The 23,904-nt window shown below is 40.4% G+C and overlaps 1 protein-coding gene across 3 annotated transcripts; it reads left to right on the forward strand.

Annotated features, from left to right (window-relative positions):
- Nucleotides 1–607: 607 nt before the first annotated feature.
- E2F8 (E2F transcription factor 8) lies at nt 608–22,209 on the forward strand. Of its 3 annotated transcripts, none has more exons than XM_032222904.1 (13): nt 608–747; nt 2,458–2,559; nt 5,071–5,331; nt 5,615–5,771; nt 12,663–12,947; nt 14,161–14,322; nt 15,476–15,613; nt 15,908–16,108; nt 16,824–16,893; nt 17,193–17,649; nt 18,735–18,819; nt 19,145–19,500; nt 21,412–22,209. In XM_032222904.1, the coding sequence occupies exons 2-13, from the start codon at nt 2,542–2,544 to the stop codon at nt 21,493–21,495; spliced, it is 2,274 nt and encodes a 757-aa protein (XP_032078795.1). In that variant the 5' UTR covers nt 608–747; nt 2,458–2,541; the 3' UTR covers nt 21,496–22,209. The 3 variants fall into 3 exon arrangements, with proteins under 3 accessions (XP_032078795.1, XP_032078802.1, XP_032078809.1); XM_032222911.1 differs by having other exon boundaries at nt 608–739; XM_032222918.1 differs by lacking the exon at nt 19,145–19,500.
- The last annotated feature ends 1,695 nt before the right edge of the window (nt 22,210–23,904 follow it).

Genomic DNA, 23,904 nt, shown 5'->3' on the forward strand with positions numbered 1-23,904 from the left:
TTTAAAAAAGTAGCGAAATCAGAGAGATGCTAAGGAGTCGCTTAAGGAAAGCCTGTCTTTTTCTCTCCTCTGCAAGAAAGCAGATGAAGTGCTTCACACGTATTCAGTCGATTCACGTGTCCCTGATATTGAAACGTCAACTGGCCAATCCGGGAGACCGGGGAATGCAAAAATACACCCAAAGCTACACAGGGAAGTTTTTCCCCCTTTTATATCGTCCCGCAATTTCTAGGCGCCACCGAACGAACTCTCAGTTTTCTTCCCGCTTCCCTCCCCCGTTTCACCTCCCACTCCAAGGGAAAGAGCGCTGATTGGCCAAGATGGGAAACCTTCTGGATTGGTTGGAAACTTTCTGTCTCTTCTGTACTCTTCTGCCTGCTGAATTCAAATCGCTCTGGGAAGAGAGGGAGCGAGGGAGGGGGGACAAAAAACAACAACAATCAGGTTGAAGGCGCGAGTTCGGTCTAAATAGCGGTAGCGATGCCTTTAAAGGCGGAAGGAGAGCAAATTCTAGGACCCTGGGAACGTATGATTAGACCAAATACAAGCCCAGTGGCGCCAAACGTTTGAAACGGAGCGGCAAGATGACTCCGCCCCCTTCTCTCAAGAGCCAATGAGAAACGAGATTGCGAAGAATAGGGCGGAGGCCCGTCCGAACGATGGAGCGCGGGCAGAATTCTCAAGTTGGAAAGCGAAGAAGGAAGTTTGGTGGCGGGGTGTGAGGGTTGTATCGTCCGAAGTACGTAGGTGAGTGGACTGGAGGGAAGGGACGGTACCGCAGCTGAGGGTTGCTGTGCAAGGGCTGGCACTTCAGTCGCGAGATGGGTGCCGCCCAAGCTTGGTAAAATAAAATTAAAACCCGTTCTTGGAAGCATTGAGGAGTTGGGTTTACTGGAACAAAATAGAAAGCAGCGACAACAGACTTTTGTAGAGTCTTTTAAAAAGGTCTTTATTAAATTTTTAAAAATTAATATTAAAATACTGTAAAATGCAGTCCAACATAAAGGGAAGGGAGCAACAGGGCGACTTAAAAAAAACCCTCAGTGCGTGTTAGAGGCGAATTAGAATTCTTTATTGGTCAAGTTGATTGGACACACAAGGAATATGTCTTCGGGGCATAAATTCTCAGTGTACATACAACAATACTGATGGATCATTTGAAGGACTTCTTTTAAGCTACTGCATTGATTTTGCTTAATGTAGTCTCCACCGACCTGTGTAAGGAGTTAGAAAATCAAGCACAACCACAAACATCTCTCAATGTGAAACTGCTTGCACTTGAGTGTCATAAACACGAATGTAAAGGTGCCTTGTGAAAGCTGGAAATGTTTGTGTTATTGTAAGCCCAGCAGTCATTGTATTGTTAGGCTACTAGTCATACAACACATTTGGAGGCAACTTCTCTTGTACAAAAACAGACCCTTGTAAAATTTATCTCAAACGGCAATACAGGTTGTCCTCGACTTACAACAGTTTGTTTTGTGACCGTCCAAAGCTACTGTCCAATGGCACTGAAAAGAGTGACTTATGACCATTTTTCACACTTATGACTCTTGCAGCATCCCCATGGTCACATGAGTTACATTCAGATGATTGACAGCTGGTTCATATTTATGACGGTTGCAGATGGTTGCATGTGATCCTATTTTGCAATCTTCTGACAAGCAAAGTCAACCAAATTCACTTAACAACCATGTTACTAATTTGACAACTGCAGTGATTCACTTAACAAATGTCGCAAGAAAAATAGTAAAATGGGGCAAAATTCATTTAACAAATTTCTCACTTAGCAACATAAGTTCTGGGCTCCATTGTGGTCGTAAGCCAAGGAGTACCTGTACAAGGTCTGTTGAATTAAATGTAGTTCCTTCTACACTACCCTTACTATCCTATTTTGTACTTCTGTGAGTTGCCACTTCTATCCATTCCCACACATTTTCCACAAAACTTAGAGAAATGGTAAATCCTGCTCAAAAGACCAAGTGGCCAAACACTGCTGTTTAAGAATAGTGCATTTTCTTTTAGAAAATCATAGTCTTTATTTACTGCCCAACTATACCCTCACATTAATACTTTTTAGTGGAAGCAATATTATGCAAAGCATATAAAATCTTCTATACCATAAATAACATAGATAAGGCCCATAAATATTAACATCTACCATCCATTGTGGCTAGGGTAAAATAAGTTTTTTATACAATGTTTTTCAATAAGCCTCAGAAGGATAGACCAGGATATTGCTCAGTCACTTTGGATGAGATGGGCAACCATAAAAAGAAATACCAGAAAGAGATACCAATTTTTATTATGCCAATTACAACATTCTGAAGTAGCAGGAAAAACAACAGCACTTGTCTAAAAATGTTTATATCTACAGTAAATTTAAACCCAGATTTCTCTCCAATTCTAATTACTTCCTTAAAAGTTCATGTGTTAACTAATTTATTTTTCTTTCAGAATGCTAAAAATGGTATCCCAACATAAGCCAACGTAACGTTTAATTGAACAAATGTATACAAGGCTGAAGTTAATAGTGGCAGTATGAATAAAGAGAACAAGGTAATTTATCTAAGTCCTTTCAAACTATCTTTTGTCATCACTTATATTCAAACTATAGGCCAATGTTGTTTGTGGTAGTAAGAATATCTGAGGCAACTCCAGGATTATTCATTGTTATGTTCTAGATAGCCTGTCATTTGATTGAGCAATACAGCTATATGTCACTCTTGACATAAAAGAAGGAGATAAGAAAATAGCTTACTAGGGTCAAACATTTTTCCTTCCCTATCTGATGTTGTCCTCTTAAGTCTTTCTTTTTTTGCCTATGGCTATTTTAAGACAATTTTACAACAATTGTATACACTGTCAAGTATGATATGCTTCAAAGTTGCAGTACTGTCAGTTTCTCTTATGAAAAAAGAAATTACACTCCACCTATATGTGCACAGAAATCAAGGCAAGGAGTTATTTGTAGACATTGAGAAACTGTTCCTCTCCCTCGAGTCATGCTTGGTTGTCTCATCATAGAAAGTGTTTCTGGGAGGGATGTGCAAAGGTTGACAGGTGTAAATGTCAAGAATATATAATCTCAGAGGGTCACTCATGGCATAAAAGTCACACAGCTGTCCAGCTAAAGCTAGTAGGCATCTATGTTAAGTACATTAATGCATTAAATACAGAAAGCTGGTTTGATGAGATGGCATGCTTCAGGCTCCTTCCCTTAAATGTTATTATCCAGTGGGATCTCAGATGTGTGCCTTCTCTATTGCTGCCCTGGCCATTTGGAACGGTCTCTTACATGTGATCTGCAGAGTCCCTCTCTTTTTAGCCTTTCAGAAAGCAGTGAAGACCATTGGAGTAATTTGAGATGGATCAACGTATGTAGAGTCGATGGGATGTTAGAAAAACATCCTTTGTAAGAGTAGATTTGCTGTTGTATGAGTTTTGTTGTGAGCTGTCTAGGATTATTGTATAGAAGATAGGCACCCCTATAAATTCTAGAACTTAAAACAGAAATAAACCATTATCTTTTTTACCAAGTAAAGCACTTGAATAGAAAAAAACCAAAATGATTAACAATATAGTGGTGGATGACAGGCCCCTTGAATTAGATGCACTCAATGCGCGAGTGAGGAAGAGCTAAGAATCTTTCAGATACAAATGTGTTCATAGCATGGTTAGATTGAAGCCTTTGGAATATCTAGTTGTTGGTGTTGCCATATAAACAATTGCCATGCAATTATTGCATTTAAGAAAAGATTTATGTATGGTATTATATAATTTTATTCATTCAGATATCCATCTTCTATACCAGGGATATCAAGACCCATGGGCTGAATCCGTCCCACAGGATACTTAAATCTGGTTCACAGGGCCAGCCTAGAAATATCAAAGGACTGGCCCGCAGTGCCTCTGCCGGACAAAACAGGCCACATCCCCCTCCCCCGTTTTTGGTTTCCCGCCACACGTTTTCAGCCTCCCCTGCCTTCCAGCACCACTCTGCTGGCCAAAAACAGGCCTCGGGAGGCCACCACATAGCCTGTTTTTGGCCTGTAGTGTGCTGCTGGAGACCAGGGAGGGTGAAAATGGGACACTGGGGGGTGGGGCGCATTCAGGCTAAAAATGGGGCAGAGGGGGCCACCTGTGTCCTCTTCCACATCCCATTTTGGCCTGCAGGGGGCGTCCGTCCTGTCTCCCTCCCCTGCTCCCTTCCAGCCCAAGGAGAACTACAATGCTGATCCATCCCTCAAAAAAAAATCCAGTTTGACACCCCTATGGTCCTATACCATAGACACTCAATATTTTTTGATTGAAATAGTTAATAAACATAGTAACTATTCTATAGTGGTCAGTGTGGGCTTTGCAATATTTGTAAAAACAATGAGGAAAAGGGTGACATCAGTAATTTCAAATATATAAATATTTAAGTGTTTCAAAGAGTTATACTAAAGGATAATATTTTATTACCTTCAGCTAGGTGCTGCAACATTGTCTATCCAATTGAACTGAATGATGTGAGATATTCCAAATTTGTCCCATACCTCTACAAACACTGTTCAAACAGCATGAATATAGAAACACCATGTCCTCTTGCAACAGTTTATATAACTGCACTGTGTTTCACTATACTAATTCATTATTATCATTCTAAACAATGTAATACATTACATTTTCAAAAGGAGTACTCTGTAGTCTCTTTTGCATATCCCTATAGAGCATTGACTGCATTCACATATAACAATTTAGGAATTTTTATGATGGGTAGGCAGTGAAAACCTAGGCCACATGGGGGCTCTTTACACTAAACCAAAAAAAGCATGACAAAAATATCCTTGATTCTTGTATCATCTTCGGTTCTGATAAATGCTCAGGGTGACAAAGAAAGTAGACTAGGCTGTTTTCAATAAAAGTGAGTTGTGTCAAATCCAGAAGACATAAGTGTCAATTTTGGCCAAAAAAAAATACAGTAAGGTCAATTTTGGCAAAAAGCATGTATTTCAATATTGCAGTCAGTCTCTGAATCACATTTTAATGCTTAGTATTGTTCTACTTTTTTTTTTCTTGGCTTAGGAAAATCAATGTTTTGGAGTGTGTGGAAGCCCAGTCAAAACTCCTCTAAAACAAACAGTTACCTCTAATTGGCTTTTGGCAGAGATCCAGCCTACTGCTTCTGACCATCTGACAACACCACCAAAGCCCAATGAAAGCACTTCTTGTGACCCATGGACGCCAACTGCTAACCTTAAAATGTTGATCAGTGCGGCTAGTCCAGAGATTAGAAATCGAGAACAGGAAAAAAAATGGTCAGATAATAAAAGTGAAAGCCTTGAGGTAAAACTTTTTTCTTGTTTCATTTTGCCATACTTGTAGTAATTGATAATGTTGCTTCGACAGTGAGATGAAGCAGCATATAAATCAATTAAATAAATATGCTTTATACAAAAGTAAAAAAGGCTAAATTATATATGTATTTTGAATGTACATTGCTTGACAATGTACTAATTTAATCCATTCTCCTGTGTTACACTTAAAATCTGGAGTGCTGGTTAAATTTTGAGGATTTTAAAATGTCATAGAAGAGCTTTTTCCACCTCCACCCCCTTTCTCTCTGCAGGATCATTTGTCAGGAGATGAATATGAAAAGCCTCAAACAAGCCGTAAAGAGAAAAGCCTTGGATTGCTATGTCATAAATTCTTAGCCCGCTATCCTAGTTATCCTCACTTTTCTAAAAGTAATGAAATATGTCTTGATGAGGTAGCAGAAGATCTCAGTAAGTTTTGGCAGTGCATTATCTTATCTTTTTTTCTTGATAAATCTTATAAAAGGTACCGTATTTTTTGGAGTATTAGATGTACCTTTTCCCCCCCAGAAAGAGGGTAAAAATCTGGGTGTGCCTTATACACTGAATACAGCATTTTTGGCTTCCCGAAACCCTGTCCCCTTTGCAAAAATGGACGTGCAGAGGGCTTGGGAGGCTTGCAAAGTGCTTCTGGGGGCTGGGGAGGGCAAAAATGAGCAAAAAGCAGGTAGTTTTTGCTCATTTTTGGCCCCGCCATACCCAGGACCACTCAACAAGCCTCCCAAAGCTCTGCGTGCCCCTGTCTTTTTCTCCCCCAAAACAGCCCATTTTTGCAAAAAATAGGTGGTGTTTTGCTTGTTTTTGCACTCTGCATACCTCTCAAACCCTCTGCATGCCTCACTTTTTGCAAAAAGAAAAGGGGGGGCATGCAGAGCTTTGGGAGGCCCCCACCCCCAGGAGCACTCTACAAGCCTCCCAAAGCTCTGCATGCCCCCCCCCTTTTCTTTTTGCAAAAAGTGAGGTAGGTATGCAGAGTGCAAAATCATGGTGTGTCTTATATTCCGAAAAATACAGTCAATATCAGTGTAAGAATAAAAGGTTCTACGCTCCATATTTGCAGAATCTCTCCTCAACTCTGCTGTTGTGCAGTAGTTTACAATATTTAAACATAAATCCTCCGAACTGGCAGCATTTAGAGTAGTCCTAAACAAATTAATTTTGCTCATAGCGTCATGTCTGGAATTTCTCAAATCCCTTTTGGTTTGGAGGATTTACTTTCAAATAAAGTAGCATTTCAAACATCTATTTTTTATTCTTTAGATTTATTTCAAATGGTAATAATGTCACTGTGTTTTGTAGTGTTTTTCTGTTTGTTCAATTTCTATAGCAGTCCATCTTAGTCAATGACTCTGGGAGGCTTACAGTTCATAAAATACATTAGAATTAATAATTTAAGAACATTTTAAATCAATCAAAACAGTAAAACCAATAAAAATATTAAAAACATTCAATTCAAGATACACAAGAGCAAGATATTTGGTCTGTTAGTAATATAGCCAACCCCTTGGCACATTCAGCTCGGGAACAGAGCCAGGTTATACATTATACATGCTTAATGTGTAAAATACATTGCATGCTTTAATTAAAATATAAATCTCATATAAATATAATATGCTGATCTTGTTGTATTCGGGTCTTTTCCCATGTAAGATTATCTTACGCGAGAAAAAACTTGGATACAACAAGACCAGCATACCTACACCCTTAAAAATCTACGAAAACATATATATGTATGTATGCATATATATGCATATACATATGTATGTATACATATATATGTATGCATGCATGCATGCATGCATGTATTGTATCACAACCCCTGGGATGCCCAAATATGGGAGGGAGCATACTGCTTTCCTTTTCTGTCACTCTGGGAGCCATCCAGACAAAAAGCCATTTTTTTATGTTGCCTTGTTACATTTGTGTTGCAATTGTGCTGATAAGTCTCCCTTTATTTATTTATCAGCACAATTGCAACTAACTAACTAACTAACTATGTATATATATTTATTTATTTATATATAAAGAATTGCCACTTGCTAAGTGCAGAGTTGTGAAAATAGAATTGACCTTTCAAGCCACAAATCAGCTACATGTTTTGCTCCCTGAATTTCTTAAAATTCTTTAAAAAGGTCAATATCATTTTTTCACCTTTCAGTTTGCCTTCTTAGGCATGTTAAAAAGGCCCAATGTACAAGAGTTTTGGGAACTAGCATGCATGATCAATAAATTTTAAAAAACGCACAACTAGAAAGTATAAAGCTAAACATTAAAAATATCTTCCTAGAAAATCTAGAGCCGGGACGCAGAGCCATTTGTCAGGGTATGCGAGGCGTTGCCCTGTCAACTGGCCAGCGCGCATGTGCCTGCTGGCCAGCTGCCTTTACCTTTTTTGAGGCCATTTTTTGCCCTTCCCAGGCTCCAGAGGCTTTATAGGAGCCTGGGGATGGTGAAAACAGCCCTCTCCCCCCAGAGGCCCTCCAGAGGCTTCAGGACCTTCCCTGAAGCCTTCGGAGCACAAAAAACCAACCCTACGAGCAAACCAAAGTTTGGGAACAGATTTCCAGTTTGCTCATGGGGCCGGTTTAAGCCTTCAGGCGCCTTCCGGAGGCTTCCCTAAAGGCTCCGGAGAACAAAAAATGGCCCAACGGACAAATCAGGGTTTGATTCTAGGGTCATTTTTCATCGGAAGGTCCCTGAAGGTTCTGGAGGACTTAAACTGGCCGTATGAGCAAACCGGAAATCCTTTCCTGAAGTTCCTGTTTGCCTCCGGGAGTGGGGAGGCTGTTTTTGCCCTCCCCAGGCTCCTATAAAGCCCCTTTTTCGCCTGGGGAGGGTGAAAAAAGCATGCAAAAAATGGGGGGGTTGTGCCTGTCATGCACGCATGCGCGCTAGGGATCTAGCATTGTATTTGTATTTATTGTCACTTATAGGCCGCCCTTTTCCCTGAGGGGACTCAGGGCGGCTTACAACTCATGGGAAGGGAGTGCAAGACAGAACGTAAAATAATATGTGGGTACAAATAAAAATAGCTAAAAAACACAACATTCATTCAACATTCGGGTGGGGTGTATGAAGATCTTATCCCCAGGCCTGACGGGATAGCCAGATCTTAAGGGCTGTGCGGAAGCTCTGGACTGTGGTGAGGGTGCGAATCTCTACGGGGAGATCGTTCCAAAGGGTCGGAGCTGCTACTGAGAAGGCTCTCCTCCGCGTAGTCGCCAGTCGGCACTGACTGGCGGATGGAACTCGGAGGAGGCCCACTCTGTGCGATCTGATGGGACGAAGGGAGGTAATCGGCAGAAGGCGGTCTCTCAAGTACTCAGATCCACTACCATGGAGGGCTTTATGAATGGTAAGTAGCACCTTGAAGCGCACCCGGAGATCAACAGGTAGCCAGCGCAGCTCGCGGAGGATGGGTGTTATGTGGGCGTACCGAGGTGCGCCCACTATCACTTGCGCGGCCGCATTCTGGACTAGCTGAAGTCGCCGGATGCTCTTCAAGGGCAGCCCCATGTAGAGCACATTGCAGTATTCCAGCCTAGAGATCACAAGGGCTCGAGTGACTGTTGTGAGAGCCTCCCGGTTCAGGTAGGGTCGCAACTGGCGTACCAGACGAACCTAGGCAAATGCCCCCCTGGTCACAGCCGACAAATGGTGGTCAAAAGTCAGCTGTGGGTCCAGGAGGACTCCCAAGTTGCGAACCCTATCTGAGAGGTGTAGAATTTGACCCCCCAGCCTGAGCAATGGAACACTGGCCAAATTATTGGGAGGGAAACACAACAGCCATTCGGTCTTGTCCGGGTTGAGTACCAGTTTGTTAGCTCTCATCCAGTTCTTAACGGCCTCAAGACCCTGGTTCATCACGTCCACCGCTTCATTGAGTTGGCACGGGGCGGACAGATACAACTGCGTATCGTCCGCGTATTGATGGTATTTTATCCCGTGCCTCCGAATGATCTCGCCCAGCGGTTTCATGTATATGTTAAATAGTAGGGGGGATAAGACCGAACCCTGCGGCACCCCACAAGTTAGGGGCCTCAGGGACGATCTCTGCCCCCCAACCAACACCGACTGCGACCTGTCCGAGAGGTAGGAGGAGAACCACCGCAAAACAGTGCCTCCCACTCCCACCTCCCGCAGTCGTCGCAGAAGGATACCATGGTCGATGGTATCAAAAGCCGCCGAGAGGTCAAGGAGAACCAGGATGGACGCATGGCCTCCATCCCTGGCTCTCCAGAGATCATCGGTCAATGCGACCAAAGCGGTTTCTGTGCTGTAACCAGGTCTGAAGCCGGACTGGAAGGGGTCAAGATAACTTGCTTCCTCCAAGGTCCGTTGGAGCTGGAAGGCCACCACCTTCTCAACAACCTTCCCAAGAAAGGGGAGGTTGGAGACTGGACGGTAATTGTTAAGAATGGCTGGATCCAAGATGCTTTCTTCAGGAGGGGTCTCACCACCGCCGCTTTAAGTGCGGCGGGGAAGTGCCCCTCCCGAAGGGAGGCGGCTACAACTGCCTGGATCCAGCCTCGTGTCACCTCACTGCTGTTGGCAACCAGCCAGGAGGGACACGGGTCCAGTATACAGGTGGAGGCACTCACAGTTCGTATGGCCTTGTCCACATCCCCAGAGGCAACATCCTGAAACTCAACCCAGAGATGGTCTGCCAAGCTCTCCCCCTGTGTCTCGGTTGGATCTGCAGAGATGGAGTCCAAGTCCGACCGAAACCGAGCAATTTTGTCCGCCAAGAATTGGACATATTCCTCAGCCTTACCCTGTAGGGGTTCGCCCACATCCCTCTTATTTAGGAGGGGGCGGGTTATCCTAAACAGGGCGGCTGGGCGTGACTCGGCGGACGCAACCAAGGTGGCAATATGTGATCTTTTAGCTGTCCTTAATGCCCTGATATATTCCTTGGTGCATGTTGTCAGGAGTGCTCGGTTCGATTCGGACTTATCGGACCTCCATAGGTGCTCTAGGCGTCTCCTCCGGCGCTTCTTCTCCCGGAGCTCCTCGGTAAACCAAGGAGGTCTCCGGGATCCGCTGACCCGGAGGGGCCGTAGTGGCGCAATTCGGTCAAGGGACTCCGATGCCGCCAAGTGCCAGGCAGCAGCCAGAGTCTCCGCTGAACTGTGGGTGAGAGTATCAGAAATAACCCCAAGCTCTGTCTGGAACCTTAAGGGGTCCATAAGACGCCTGGGGCGGAACCACCTGGTCGGTTCCTCCTCCCTACAGTGGGGGTTTGGCCTCCGGAAGTCTAGCCTCAGTAGGCAGTGGTCTGACCACGACAGGGGTATGATCTCACTACCCCTCAGACCAAGATCACAAGTCCACTGCTCCGAGAGGAATACGAGGTCAAGCGTTTGACCCGCTGAGTGGGTTGTGCCCCGAATTACCTGGGTCAAGCCCATGGCTGTCATGGAAGCCATGAACTCCTGTGCTCCATCAGAGTGTTCACCGAGCGATGGCAAATTGAAGTCCCCCAGAACCATAAGTCTGGGGAACTCAATTGCCAGCTCGGCTACTGACTCGAGGAGCGAGGGGAGGGCTGCTGCAACGCTGTTGGGAGGCAGGTACGTTAGCAGCAGACCCACTTGACCCTTGAGGTCCAGCTTCACCAGCAGGGACTCACACCCGACAAGCTCTGGAGCAGGGATCCTACGAGGTGCTAAAGACTCCCGGATAACAATAGCCACACCGCCACCCCTTCCCTGGGCTCTCGGCTGATGCAGCACCTGAAATCCGTCTGGGCAGATCTCAACGAGGGGGACTCCTCCCTCCGTGCCCAGCCATGTCTCAGTAATACATGCCAGGTCTGTCCTCTCGTCTAAAATTAAGTCCCGGACGAGGGGAGCCTTGTGAACAACAGACCTGGCATTTAGCGACAACAGCCTGAGACCAGGGTCCTGATTCCTCGCACCATCTGACCTCGGAGTGGGACTCATAGGGCCGGAAGGAGGGATCTCTGTGATGTAGCAAGCCCTCCTTCCCTGGTAATGGCCAGCCCTAAAGCCCCCGCCGTATCTGCCCCTCCCTGTTATGACCGCAATGCTCCGACCCTCTCCCGTAGCCGTAGTTCCCCCAACCACCCCGCATTATGGGTGCGGCACTCCCGCTCACGACCCCCCTGTGCTCCCCCCTTTTGGCATGCAAGCCAAAAAAGGTTTGCCATCGCTGATCTAGAACATGGGTCCCAAACTCTTCAACTCGTTGACCTCTTCCTGATGTTTCAAATTATTCCCTAACCCCCAAATATTTGTTATATGAAAATAATTTAATAGATACTATTTTAATAAATAGCAATAGTAATAATAATAAAATAGAGACGACTGAAGGTCAAGGGCTGTCAATCTTCCCAGATAAACCAAATAGAAACACAAATAGATGAGCTAATTCTACTTTATTGTAAAACTACATTAAGGAAACTTGTGAGTCTGAAGACGCAAACTTCCCACCATCACTTTTAACCACCTGGTCAATTAGGGAAGGTCCTTCCTAAATTTTGTTCTCTGATCATTAATCCATTGGAAGAAATAAGACTTCTTGTCTTATTGTTTCCTAGGCAGAATCTTTTCCCTTCCTCCCCTGAGGTCATCTATACATTGCATTACAGCAGCTGATCACCCAAGCCTGGGTAACACTGTCTTACCTCTAGCGACTTCATCTTCACAATTAGGGACTAGCATTATTGACTTTGAATCATTTATGGACCACAAATTTCCTCTCCCCTCCCCCAGACAGATCACTTATTGACTCCTTCCTAATTATCAACTCCCTGGAGCTTCAATTGATTCTTGGGGGATGATATTTACCCCTTTGACAAACTCTGATCTCTCTTCAGGGATTATAGAGATGCTCTTAAAAAGCATATTCTTTTATATCCAGTTTATCAGACCTACCCCCATTTGGATGGTTTGAAAAAGTCTTATGCTTATGTTAACTGAACAAGATAGCAATAGCATTTATATACCACTTTGCAGTGCTTTACAGCCCTTTCTAACTGGTTCACAGAGTAACATATTGCCCCCAACAATCTACTGATCTCGGAAGGATGGAAGGCTGAGTCAGCTTTGAGGCAGTCAGGATTGAAGGAATCAAACTCCTGGCAATGTGTGCAGTGTTAGTTTGCAATACTGCATTCTAATCATTACTAAGATTCTAGCCACCACTAAGATTGTATTTTCTGTAATTGAAGTCCTGCCATGTATTTTGTTTGTTAATGTATTTAAATGCATACTTTAGGAAACTGATAAGATTGAAAAAGAAACTGAAAAATAATTTGTGATGTTTCCATCATTCCAGATATTGAGCGCAGGCGTATCTATGACATTATGAATGTATTAGAAAGTCTTCACATGGTGAGCCGGCTTGCCAAAAACAGATATTCCTGGCATGGCCGTCATAATCTTAAAAAAACACTGCAGGCTTTGAAAAAAGTAGCTGAGAAAAACAAGTACTTGCAACAAATCAAGCTGACTAAACAAGGAAAAAATGGGCAAGAGTTTGGAAATGCTGACCACAATATTGAATGGATGTCAATGCATGCTGGGTCAAATTATCATACAGACTTTGTGGAACTTCAAGCAGGTAATTCTAGAAAAGGCATGTTCATAGATGGAGATGTCCTATACTTCCATTTGCTAAAATGCAGGGTATAATCCATTAATTAAAGTAAATGTTTTTAAAAGCAATGTTGCCACCAGTGCTTAGAAAAACTGAAGATTGCAAAACTATCCTAAAAGCCATTAACCTTCTTGAGCCTTTTCTAAAACCACATCTAATATGAAGTGTGATCCCATACCAGAGTCAGTGAAGAATGTGATCGGAGATAAATATTACAAAATCAATAAATAATCTTGCTGAAAACAAAGACAGGTAATTAGGGAAGGTCCTTCCTAAATTTTGTTCTCTGATCATTAATCCATTGGGGGGGGGGAGCTCTCTTGTCTTATTGTTTCCTAGGCAGAATCTTTTCCCTTCCTCCCCTTAGGAATCACAACTGGGTTTGGGTTTGTTAACCAAAGTGGTTGCTAAGTGAACAATCGTGTGACCACAGTAGTGCTTATGATTTTATTTCAGCTTTCCTTTGCCTTAAAACATCAGAAGGCAGGAAGGTTTCCAAAACTTGATTCTTGAGGAAGCTGAGTAAAAGGGAAAATCTTATAGCATTCTTTGGAATGTTCACCTTGATGCTATGATAATTAGTAAGAAAGGAATTTATATTTGTATTTATATTCAATGGAGGAGAAGAAATTACAAAAGAATAAGTAGGCACACAATAGAGACTACACATCAAAAGGAATATACTAACACCAGCTGTTTCCCTAGTGTATTCTTGATGAGCAGCTTAGGAAGCAAACAAGCCATTACTGAAAAACTGATTAGTGTCTTGTCAGTATCAGGCAGCAGTGCCAGAGAGCCTGGGGGGTCTAATCAACTAAGGTTACAGAGCTAACTTGTTAACTTGTGGCTAGCACTTTTTAGGAATGCACTGCACTGAAAAAATGAGCCAAGAAGAGATAGTTTGTTTAGGCAATCTTTCTGTTCTGTGAGGGGGATAATAAATACAGGCCTTGGACACAAAATTACTTTTTTCATCACCGCCATAAATGCAAATGGTCACTACCCAAGGGAATTTCTAAATGAGAATTACCCATACATAATTTATTATGCAAATATCAGTAAGTAATTTGTGAACTAAACCTTTTTTGACTAAAACCAGGCTGCAAAATATGCTGTTTTCCATTTATTAGTTATTTGGATTTACTTCTATATTTGGTTATCTCTTTTCTTTCTACAGTTACAGTAAATAGTCGTAAAGACAAATCTTTAAGAGTGATGAGCCAGAAATTTGTAATGTTGTTTCTTGGGTCATATCCCCAAGTTGTGAGCCTTGAAGATGCTGCTAAAAGTTTGATTGGTGAAGACCATTGTGAATCACTGGATAAAAGCAAGTTTAAAAGTAAGTGGTAAAAAGTACTACCTTGTGTGCCTGGTTTAGTTTAAAAAAAAAGTCACTGTGAGCCATAAGCTTATAAAAATAAACTTCATTGCTCTCCAGAAAGTTAACTGCTTTCAGTCCCACTTGAAAAGCTGGCCACTGTTTTGTTACCAGTGGCAGGGTACTAAGGGGGCTGCATATGCATTTTGGACCACCATGGTAAAATGGCATATAGATTATGGCTGCATATGGACTGCTTGACAAACCATAATTTTACATGACACAAGCTACACCCTCACAACATCCTGAGATTAAAAACAAACCACATTATGAGATGTGTGCCTATAGTCAATGTAATGAGAGTAATTGTACTGCTCAGAAAAGTGCATCCCTCTTTGGGGTTTAAATTATCCATTATTATCTCTAAGAAATCTTTTCTTTTAGACAGGATAGAACCCTAATAAAATTGCTGAAGAGTGTAATGTTCATTTTGCTGCAACCACCTGCTCCCCTCTATTCAGCTTGTTCTACCATCGTGCTTTTTTCCCCAAGTAGAAATGCCTAGCAGTCTTTGTGTTAGACTGCTAGGATAATTGGCCAAAATCTTAGTGACAACACTCCATTTGTGACTTACCAGTAACTGTCCAGGCCACATAACAAGCATTAGATTGGTTATTAAAGTTGCTTCCCTTAGCTTCAAAGGGACAGCTTTCACACAGTAGGTTTCTTGCTGTGCTCTGTTCTATTAGATTCCTGGTTTATAAAAACTTTCAGTCCTCTTAATTTTCACTGAATAAAACAAGTATTGCATGCTGTAATAGACCTCTTGCTGTAAAAGGGATCCAGATAATTATAACCTGAATTGAGAGTGATCTTTCAAATGCCATTCCTGGGAAGAAGATTTAGGATCCATATTTCTAAAACCTGCATTGAATAATTGTATTTCTCTGTTTCAAGTCATCACTGCGATTCAATTATTCTCCAAAGGAAAACAAAAACAATTGTGTTTTACAAACACTAGGTTTAGTAGAAGAATGCAAAATGTTCAATGTTCACCTTGGCCTTGTATCATAGATCCCTCAAACTGAAATGTAGCTATGCAGGAAAAGCACTAGCGTTAACAATTTTGAATTTTTGTTTTTGTGTTTTTCATTAGCTTTTTAACTCATTTCAGCTAAAATTCGAAGACTATATGATATTGCTAATGTTCTTAGTAGTCTTGAACTCATCAAGAAGGTTCATATTACAGAAGAGAAGGGCCGCAAGCCAGCATTTAAATGGATAGGACCAAATGTTTTTTCAGATGTTAAAGGTAGGTGCATTATTACTTTTGAACTAGACTTAGATTATTTTTGAACTACAACTAGAACGAATGTTTATTTCTGCTCAATTGTGCTACTCCCAACTTATAAAAGTCATATCAAAGTTAAGGTGGTTAATTTCTCCTTTGGGTCATGATATTAACATAATATATCAACAGGTTTATTCATACTTAGAGGACTAATTACTCATTTTAAAAGAAATATTTAAAAGTGATAACTGTCCAAACAAAGAATGTAACAATAGTATATTAATGTTGAGAGTTCTGTGTATGATTGTATCATAGATACCCAGCCAAAACTGGATGCAATGCCACCTCCTGTGGAAGATAAACCTTTTAAAGAGTGTTGTTCTAAGAATCTCTTCCCTACTAATAGCAAACCACATTTCACAAGGCATCCATCTTTGATAAAACTGGCAAGGAGTAAAGAAAATGATCAGAGAAAGAGTCACTCGGCTCCAGGCAGTCCTGTCAAAAAATATTTAGGTAGGTAGAATACAAAATGTTTCACATAATTCTGAAAAAACTGTTAAAATAAGGAATGGTGGTATTTGTTCTGAATTTCTTACTGTAGAAAAGCAATTTCCAACCTTTGCAGCTTGCTGGCCCGGGAAAGGGGGGGGCAGGGCAGAGTGGAAGTAAGCCACACGAGTGGCGTGCCAGTGCACATGCACGTGCAACTCAATTTGCAAGGAAGTCGAGCTACATGTTTGTGTGCTGGCCCAACACTCATAGTGTTCCGTTCCAAATAGGCCCTGTACTGAGTTGCAGCCGAGGGGTTGGTGACCCCTGCTGTACAATTCAAAATATGTAAATATATTTCAGAAGCAGAGGATGCTATTTCCAAGTCTGTCTGTTTTTGAGCAGTCTTTCTGACTCCTTGTTTTATGGGAATTACATTTCATGTGTATGTGATGCACTTGTAGGTTTAGAAAAATTAGAACGTAATGGCTTAGGTAGATAACAATAAATTGATAACACGGAGGAAATATATATGACAGTTCTCTGTCATCTCTTCATGGAACAATCTGTGTCAAGGACACTAATTTAGATGATAAGAAAAGGCCATAAGCCAAACCATAAGCCAAACCATGTCAGCACTATCAGTGATGGGTTTTAGAAGGAGATTCAAGCTGGATCAAAGCTTGCTAGGTTTTAAATAAAATACAAGTTAAATGCTTCTGTTTCTTTTCTTATAAAGGCTCAACTATTCCAAGCAAGATGGCTCAACTTGCAGCAATCTGCAAGCAACAATTAGATGAACAATCAAGGTATATTTCTACATAAGGCATGGTGGCTGCTAATTAATGTAATAAACTATCTGTTGAAATCAGCCATTTATAGCTGTTGTTTATACCAACAGTTAACATAATTATGACATAGTAATATCATAACAGTTTCTAAAATCTGAAGTCTATTGACTTTTTATACACTTAATAATGTAGTTAGTGTGTGGGTGTGGGTGTGGGTGTTATTGTCCAAGTAAAAAGATCTAATATTGATGATGTCTCCCAGCAGAGAAAATTTTGATTAAAGACTTAACTCTAATTAAACATAACTTTTTTTTTAGGGAATTTGAAAAGATAAAAAATAAATTGGAGCACACATCACCTTCTGAATCTTGTTTGAAGCCCAAAGCAGTCTTGTTGCCTTCTCAAGGTCCAAACTTATCCCCGACCTCCAACTCAATACTTCCACCTGTCCTTTCTACTGTACCTCGTGCAGCATATTTGAATCCGTCCCAAGTAGTGACAACATACCCAAATTACATGGTATATCCTATTTCTACTACTCATGTGACTAAAATTAAGACTCCCATGGAAGCTCTTACTGAAACATTTACTAAAGACAGTTTTAATGATTGGAAAAAAGCTGAAGAGCTGCAACTCTGGCTAACTAAAGAACCCAGTGGAACAACAGATAACATGATATCTGAGAAATGTTTTAAAAGATCTAAGTTGCAGCTAGAGGATAGTCCAATTAAAAAATGCAAGAGTAAAAAGGTGGAGCTTCAAGATTCACTGCTGGTAAGCTATCTTTAAGTGCAATTGTTCCATGTATTAAATAATTTTCTGTTGCAGAAAAACCTAACAACATTTCACAAGTCATTCTTAAATTACATACAATACTAGAGAAATCACAGAAGAAAGCTTTAATAAATGCAGCTGCTGCAATCCCTTTCCTTTGCATTATTTTTTCTTGCCCATGAAAGTAGCTTTCTAAGTGAAAAAACAACCAAAATATTATATATTTAAAATATACCAAAGCTCTCTAAAGCAAAATTCTAATTTTCTATATATTTCAGGGTAAGTCTGTTAAGGATAAAAACCACCAGGGTTCTGTAACTTCTCACGTAAAAGAGGAAGTCTTAATTTCACCAGTAACTAAGCAAAATAAACATATACGCAGAGAAGTGAAATTCAGATGTGAACAGAAGTAGGGAAATACTTTTCAATATGATCAAGTCAGTAGACCACACAAAATGCCTCCAGAATTTGCAGCTGCTATACCAGTGATGGCGAACCTTTTCGGCACTGAGTGCCCAAACCGGAACTTGTGTGCATGCGCACATGCCGGAAATCCGAAGACCAGCTGGCTGGCATGCATATGCCTGTTTTTTGGGCGTTTTTCAAGCCAAAAGCATCCTGGAAAATGGCCTCTTTTGGGGCTGTTTTCTGGCACCTGCGAAGACCAACTGGCTGGCATTCATGTGAGCACCAGAAACCAGAAGAGCAACTGGCACCAGCCAAGTGCCCACAGAGAGGGCTCTGCGTGCCAACTCTGGCATACATGCCATAGGTTCGCTATCACAGTGCTAAACCAAAGGCACATTCTCTGTCAGACATTATACACTTAGATATTGTTCTTCTGAAAGGCTCAGTAGTTTAATAATACATAGTCAAAGGATTTTTCTTTTTATACCAACTTAAAGTATGAAAGTAACTTCAAGATCAATGCAGGAGAAAGCAATGTTGCCACCACAGATACATGCTCATTTTTGTTCTTTAGTTTTATACTCTGTTACATGCAGACTAGGGTTACATCTTGTTGGAAATACCAGCAACTATGAATTCTAGTCCAATTATCTCTTCCCGTTATTACCTTACTTTAGGTCCCCAATGATGTTGCTGTAACCAGTAAGGGGGAAACAGAGTTGTGTGCAGTGGAAAAGAAATCCTCTAGTTCCGCTAATCTAGGTAAGTATACGTTGATCATATCACAGGATTTTTCCAAAGTTAATTCATTTTGACATTTTCTATCAGCAGTTAAGGAATACAGGTTTTAAGGCAATGAAGCCAGATAAAATGACTTTATAGATGAAAGTTTCTGGCTGCATAGAGGTTTGGTCAGATCTAATTAATAGCTCTTAAAACCCATTGCTTCTTTATGCTTAATTGACACCTTCTCCAAACTCACAGTAGCTGGCTGTACTAAACTGCTTTTTCCATATTAATAATAAAAGTTACATGGCATAAAGCATGTTCCCTTATAATAGTGTGTTCTCTTTCTTCTTTGCTATAGGTCGAATTCCAGAGACATCTAATTACCCTACTTTTCATATAACACCTCTTAACCTAATACTACCACCACCTTCAGTAGCAACCACATCCTCAGGGAATGGGGCTGTTGAGTCAGTCCATGTTAATCCTACCCCGCCTCAGAGCACCTTAGTTCTGAACATTATGCTACAACAGTTAGGAATGATGCCAGCCAATGTACAAATGTCTGCAGATGACGTACATCGATCTGCTTTCATTTGTCAAGGAACAGAACATATTAATCCTGTTCCAGTAATTGTAGGATTGCAGCAAGCGACTGTATTACTAAGGGATTACCGAGATTTACATGGAGAATTGGTTCCAACCACTCCTCAGGAGGTAAGAAGAATCTTTTCAAAAATATTAAGTAATGGGGACTCTGCAAATCTTTTCAGAGGCACAGAAGTATATACAAAGCATTTTTTATTTAAATAATTAAAAACTATATTTTTCCAGGTTTGCAAAATTGCTTTGGAAACTACTGTTGGCTACCTCTTGCTTTTATTTGTGGGTTCAGTTAATTTTTTTTGTTTTTTACCTTGGAAAATGGGAAAGTGCATGCAAGCTTTGTTCCAATGATTTGCAGAACCCTATAATTTGATATATGATATTGGAATACTGGAGAATTCCTTGAGTTTTTAATTGGCTGGTCATCTGCTTTGGCTCTTAGAATGTAAAATAATTGCCTTAGCAAAATTATCTGATTAAAAAGTATATAAAACGCATCAGACTATTGCGAAAATAGTGTTGGAAAAATTGAAGATTGCAATTGCTTTGCTTTTTTCTAATCGGAAGCCTACGCAGTACTTGCATTGCTTAAACCTGTAATAAGAAGCAGCCTAACATACTGCAATCTGAAGTCTAGATAAATATTTCGCATTATATATCAATTGATAACAAGTATATACTGTACATTACAGTAATACTTTTTAAAAGTGCCTCAATATCCCATATATACTTTTGTGCAAGTCCAAAAGTTGTCTCATATTCTGTTACTTTTCATTTTATAATGAAATTTGGAAAAAAAAACCATAAATTTTACCTTATACTATTGCCAAATTTGAAAATATGTTACTAGCTTCAAGAGAAATGAAACCACTGTTCTCTTATTAATTTATAGTCATTTTTATTGGAAACTTTAGGAGAAGGAAGTGAACCAACCAATTACTTGATTTGTGAGGTTTTTTATTTTTTTATTTTTTTACAAATTCAAAAGCCTGCCTGGCATATTCTGGTTTATAGAATTAAGTTTCCTTATACAAATTTTGTTATTAGTTGAAGGGGATATTAGGAACGATAGAAATTAATAATAAGAAATTAATTAATAAGACTAAATATATTAATGTATTCCATTGAGACGCCTAATTATTCTGAAGGGGATTTATTCCCTTGCATTAACATAGAGTTGCTAGACCAATGTTGGAGAGACTTGCATAAAATTTCCAATTCTGGAGCTCACCTGAGATGTTTTCTTTCAGTGAGCTAGCATCGATCCTGGAAATTGCAGCCTAATGCAATTGATAAAATAGCTGTACATTGTACTACTAATCCTTGGCCAGAACATGCATCCAACTGGCTGCTCTCTGATCCAACTGACATTTATCAACGGTCCTTAAAAGCAGCATAAAATCCTTTGTAATATCTAATCTGCATGACATCAGTGCATGACTAACACCATAATTCTAAGCTTTCCACAAAGAGGCAAAAGTGATTAGACGCAGGTAATAGTCAGACACCTTAAACCAGCGGTCTCCAACCCTTCCGGCTTTGCGAACTGGCAGGGGGAAGGCAAGAAGTGGTGGTTCCACATGTCAGCTAGCACAAGCGCCCACCACTTCCACAAATGGAGTTGCATGCACACACTCACTTGCTACTTCTGTGGCCTGGTTCTGAATGGGCCTCAGCCCATTCGGAGTTGGGGACCCTGCTGTATATCTAGCAGAACTACTAGCTGTGACATTTGTTCTTCAGTTGTAACTCCTTCCAAGTCTGATTGTTACCCATCCATGGGCTAAATCTTAGCATATATGCATCCAAGCAACTGTTTAAAAACTCTACACTTCCCTGTGGTGAAAAGTAAATACATAGCAGCATGCTGACTAATTGTGTGCCCATCAAGTCCCATATAAGATGATCTGCATGCTAACAATTATAAACTAAATGTGCCTCTTGTCTATTTCATGCTAAAGAACATACATTTCTTTAGCTGGTTAGCTTGCAAATAACGCTGATTTTTCCCCTTTCATTTAGACCAGTGTTCCTGTGACATTCAAAGATTCTAAGAAAGGCAATGAAACATTGAATGATCCAAGCCTAGATCCTAGCTCTCATTAATCATCTTGTGAATCAGACGGAATTTTCCCAGGAAGGTTGCTAATGCTGAAGAATACTTGGAGGATCAACAGAATATATATTTTCTCAAGGAAAATACTGCATCCTCAACAAATATAATTGCAATACATTGTTTCTGTCACATTAAAATTGTTCTTTGAAATTTTTTTAGGCATAGGGATATGTTTTTTTTTTCCTGTGCTGGATTTTGTTTTGCTTTTATCTACATTAGTTTATTGAGCTATTCTTTTTTTGAATGAAGGATATACATAAACATTTTTAAATATGTCAATTAGAATTTCATTGGCTATCTGACTGTACCTTTATGAAATGTAAAGCTTTTCTTTTTTTTGTAAATAATACACAGAGCACAGTCCAAGTACCAAGCCTAGACTGTTTTAAAAATATGGAAGATCTAGTTTGATATTTTATCATGTCAATGTAATTAAATGCAATATATAATTTAATGTTTATTTAATTATTTCCTTTAAATTAATAATTGAACTTGATTTTTTAAAAGTTTTCATGATAAATTTTCAAATGATTTCATAATCAGTATCTTCTGTCTTGTTTGTTGTATTGTTGTAATACCTCCCCAAATTTTGTTTCTAGATACAAATATTGTGAGTTCAGCCTGAAATCTCTAGGGTTTGGGTCAGTGGTGGGCTCCGGATCCCGTTGCAACCATACCAGTCACAACGGGGCCCGGCATCCAACACATGAACGTGCGCAGTGCGCACATGCGTCCTTACCTCTTGTGATGCCTCCGTAACGCTCCAGCTGCTGGGCGGAGTGTTGCGCAGGCTCTGTGTGCTCTGTGCGTGTGTGTGGAGGCGCCGAAGAGCTCAAATACAGGTAAGGAGCTCAAGCGGGTGGGTGGGCACTCTGGAACGGTATCTGGTGCTCCAGGCAGGCACCAGTACATCCATACCGGGGCATACCGCCTGTAACCCACCACTGGTTTGGGTAGTCAGTTGGTTTGGGACAATTCTATGGATGATTGGTTAACTATCCTGGGGGGACTTTTTTCAACATGTTGTAAGTAGAACAACTTGCCTCCAGAAGTTGTGAATGCTCCAACACTGGACTTTAGGAAGATGTTGGATATCCATTTGTCTGAAGTGGTGTAGGGTTTCCTGCCTAAGCAGGGGGTTAGACTAGAAGACCTTGAAGGTCCCTTCCAACTCTGTTCTAGTTGATTGTCAATAAATTGTAATAGCTTTATGAGTTATTTCTATCATACCTTGTTTCTTTAACTCCTGCAAATTGTCCTTATTGTGAATAGGAAAAAAAATGCACTAATTGCAGTTTGTTGCCATATTAATGTAAAATTAGCTACAGATCAAAAAGTATTTACTTGAAAGTTACTATTCTGGTTCTGGCTCCTAAACAGAAATGCCCCAGGAATTTCTCCCCCATTTGTGTTGTATGACTTGTATGACTACAATATGTACTTCGGCCTTGATTGATTTCCTTCTGCCTATCATAACATTATTAATTTTCTAGTTTGGTTGAGTTTTTTTTTAATGAAGATGTATGATCTTGTGACTGATGAAGTCATTTTTGGGACTGAAGAAGTCATTTTTGATATGCTTCTTTCAATCATTATATGATTATGTGTAATCTGCATATTTGATTAACTCAAATACAAGTAGTCTTTGACTTACAACAGTTCCTTTAGTGACTGCTCAAAGTTACAACGGCACTGAAAATGTGATTTGTGACCATTTTTCACACTTACGACCACTAGTAACTGCAGTGATTCACTTAACTGTAGCAAGAAAGATAAATGGGGAAAAATTCATTTAACACATACTTCATTTATGGTCGTAAATCAAGGACTACCTTTGTCTGCATCTGACACCTTCTATCATTCTTTAAAGTCTGTATGTCCATTTAGGACTATAGTATAGATGATATTATTTATGTACTTATCTGTTTTACTTGGGAAAAAGATGTATTCTGCTGATTCTTGCTACATTGATCACTTGCATAGTGCATTTTGTCAGCTGAAATGTTATATCTGATGCAAGTAAAAAGACTGTCCAAGTTTGGAAAATATATAAAAAATTGTCATATACTCAAATATTCCTAGATTGATAAATAAATAAAAATTAAAAGAAGAATCATATATAACTAGACAACTTGAACTCCTTAAAGAATAACTTAATTGCATATACTGTATTTTTCGGAGTATAAAACGCACCAAGATTTTGAAGAAGCAAATTTTTAAAAAAGTTTTTGTACTCTGTAGACCTTGCAAAAACGGCCCGTTTTTTTTTTGTCAAAAAAGGGGGCATGCACAGCCTTTAGGAGACTTATAGACTGCTCCTGAGGACTGTGTGTGTGTGTGCGCGCGTGCGTAAAAAGGCTATGCGTGGCCATTTTTGCAAAGGGGGCAGGGTTTTGGGG

This window comes from Thamnophis elegans, chromosome 1 (assembly GCF_009769535.1).
Source record: "Thamnophis elegans isolate rThaEle1 chromosome 1, rThaEle1.pri, whole genome shotgun sequence".
In the NCBI taxonomy this organism is placed as follows: Eukaryota; Metazoa; Chordata; class Lepidosauria; order Squamata; family Colubridae; genus Thamnophis; species Thamnophis elegans.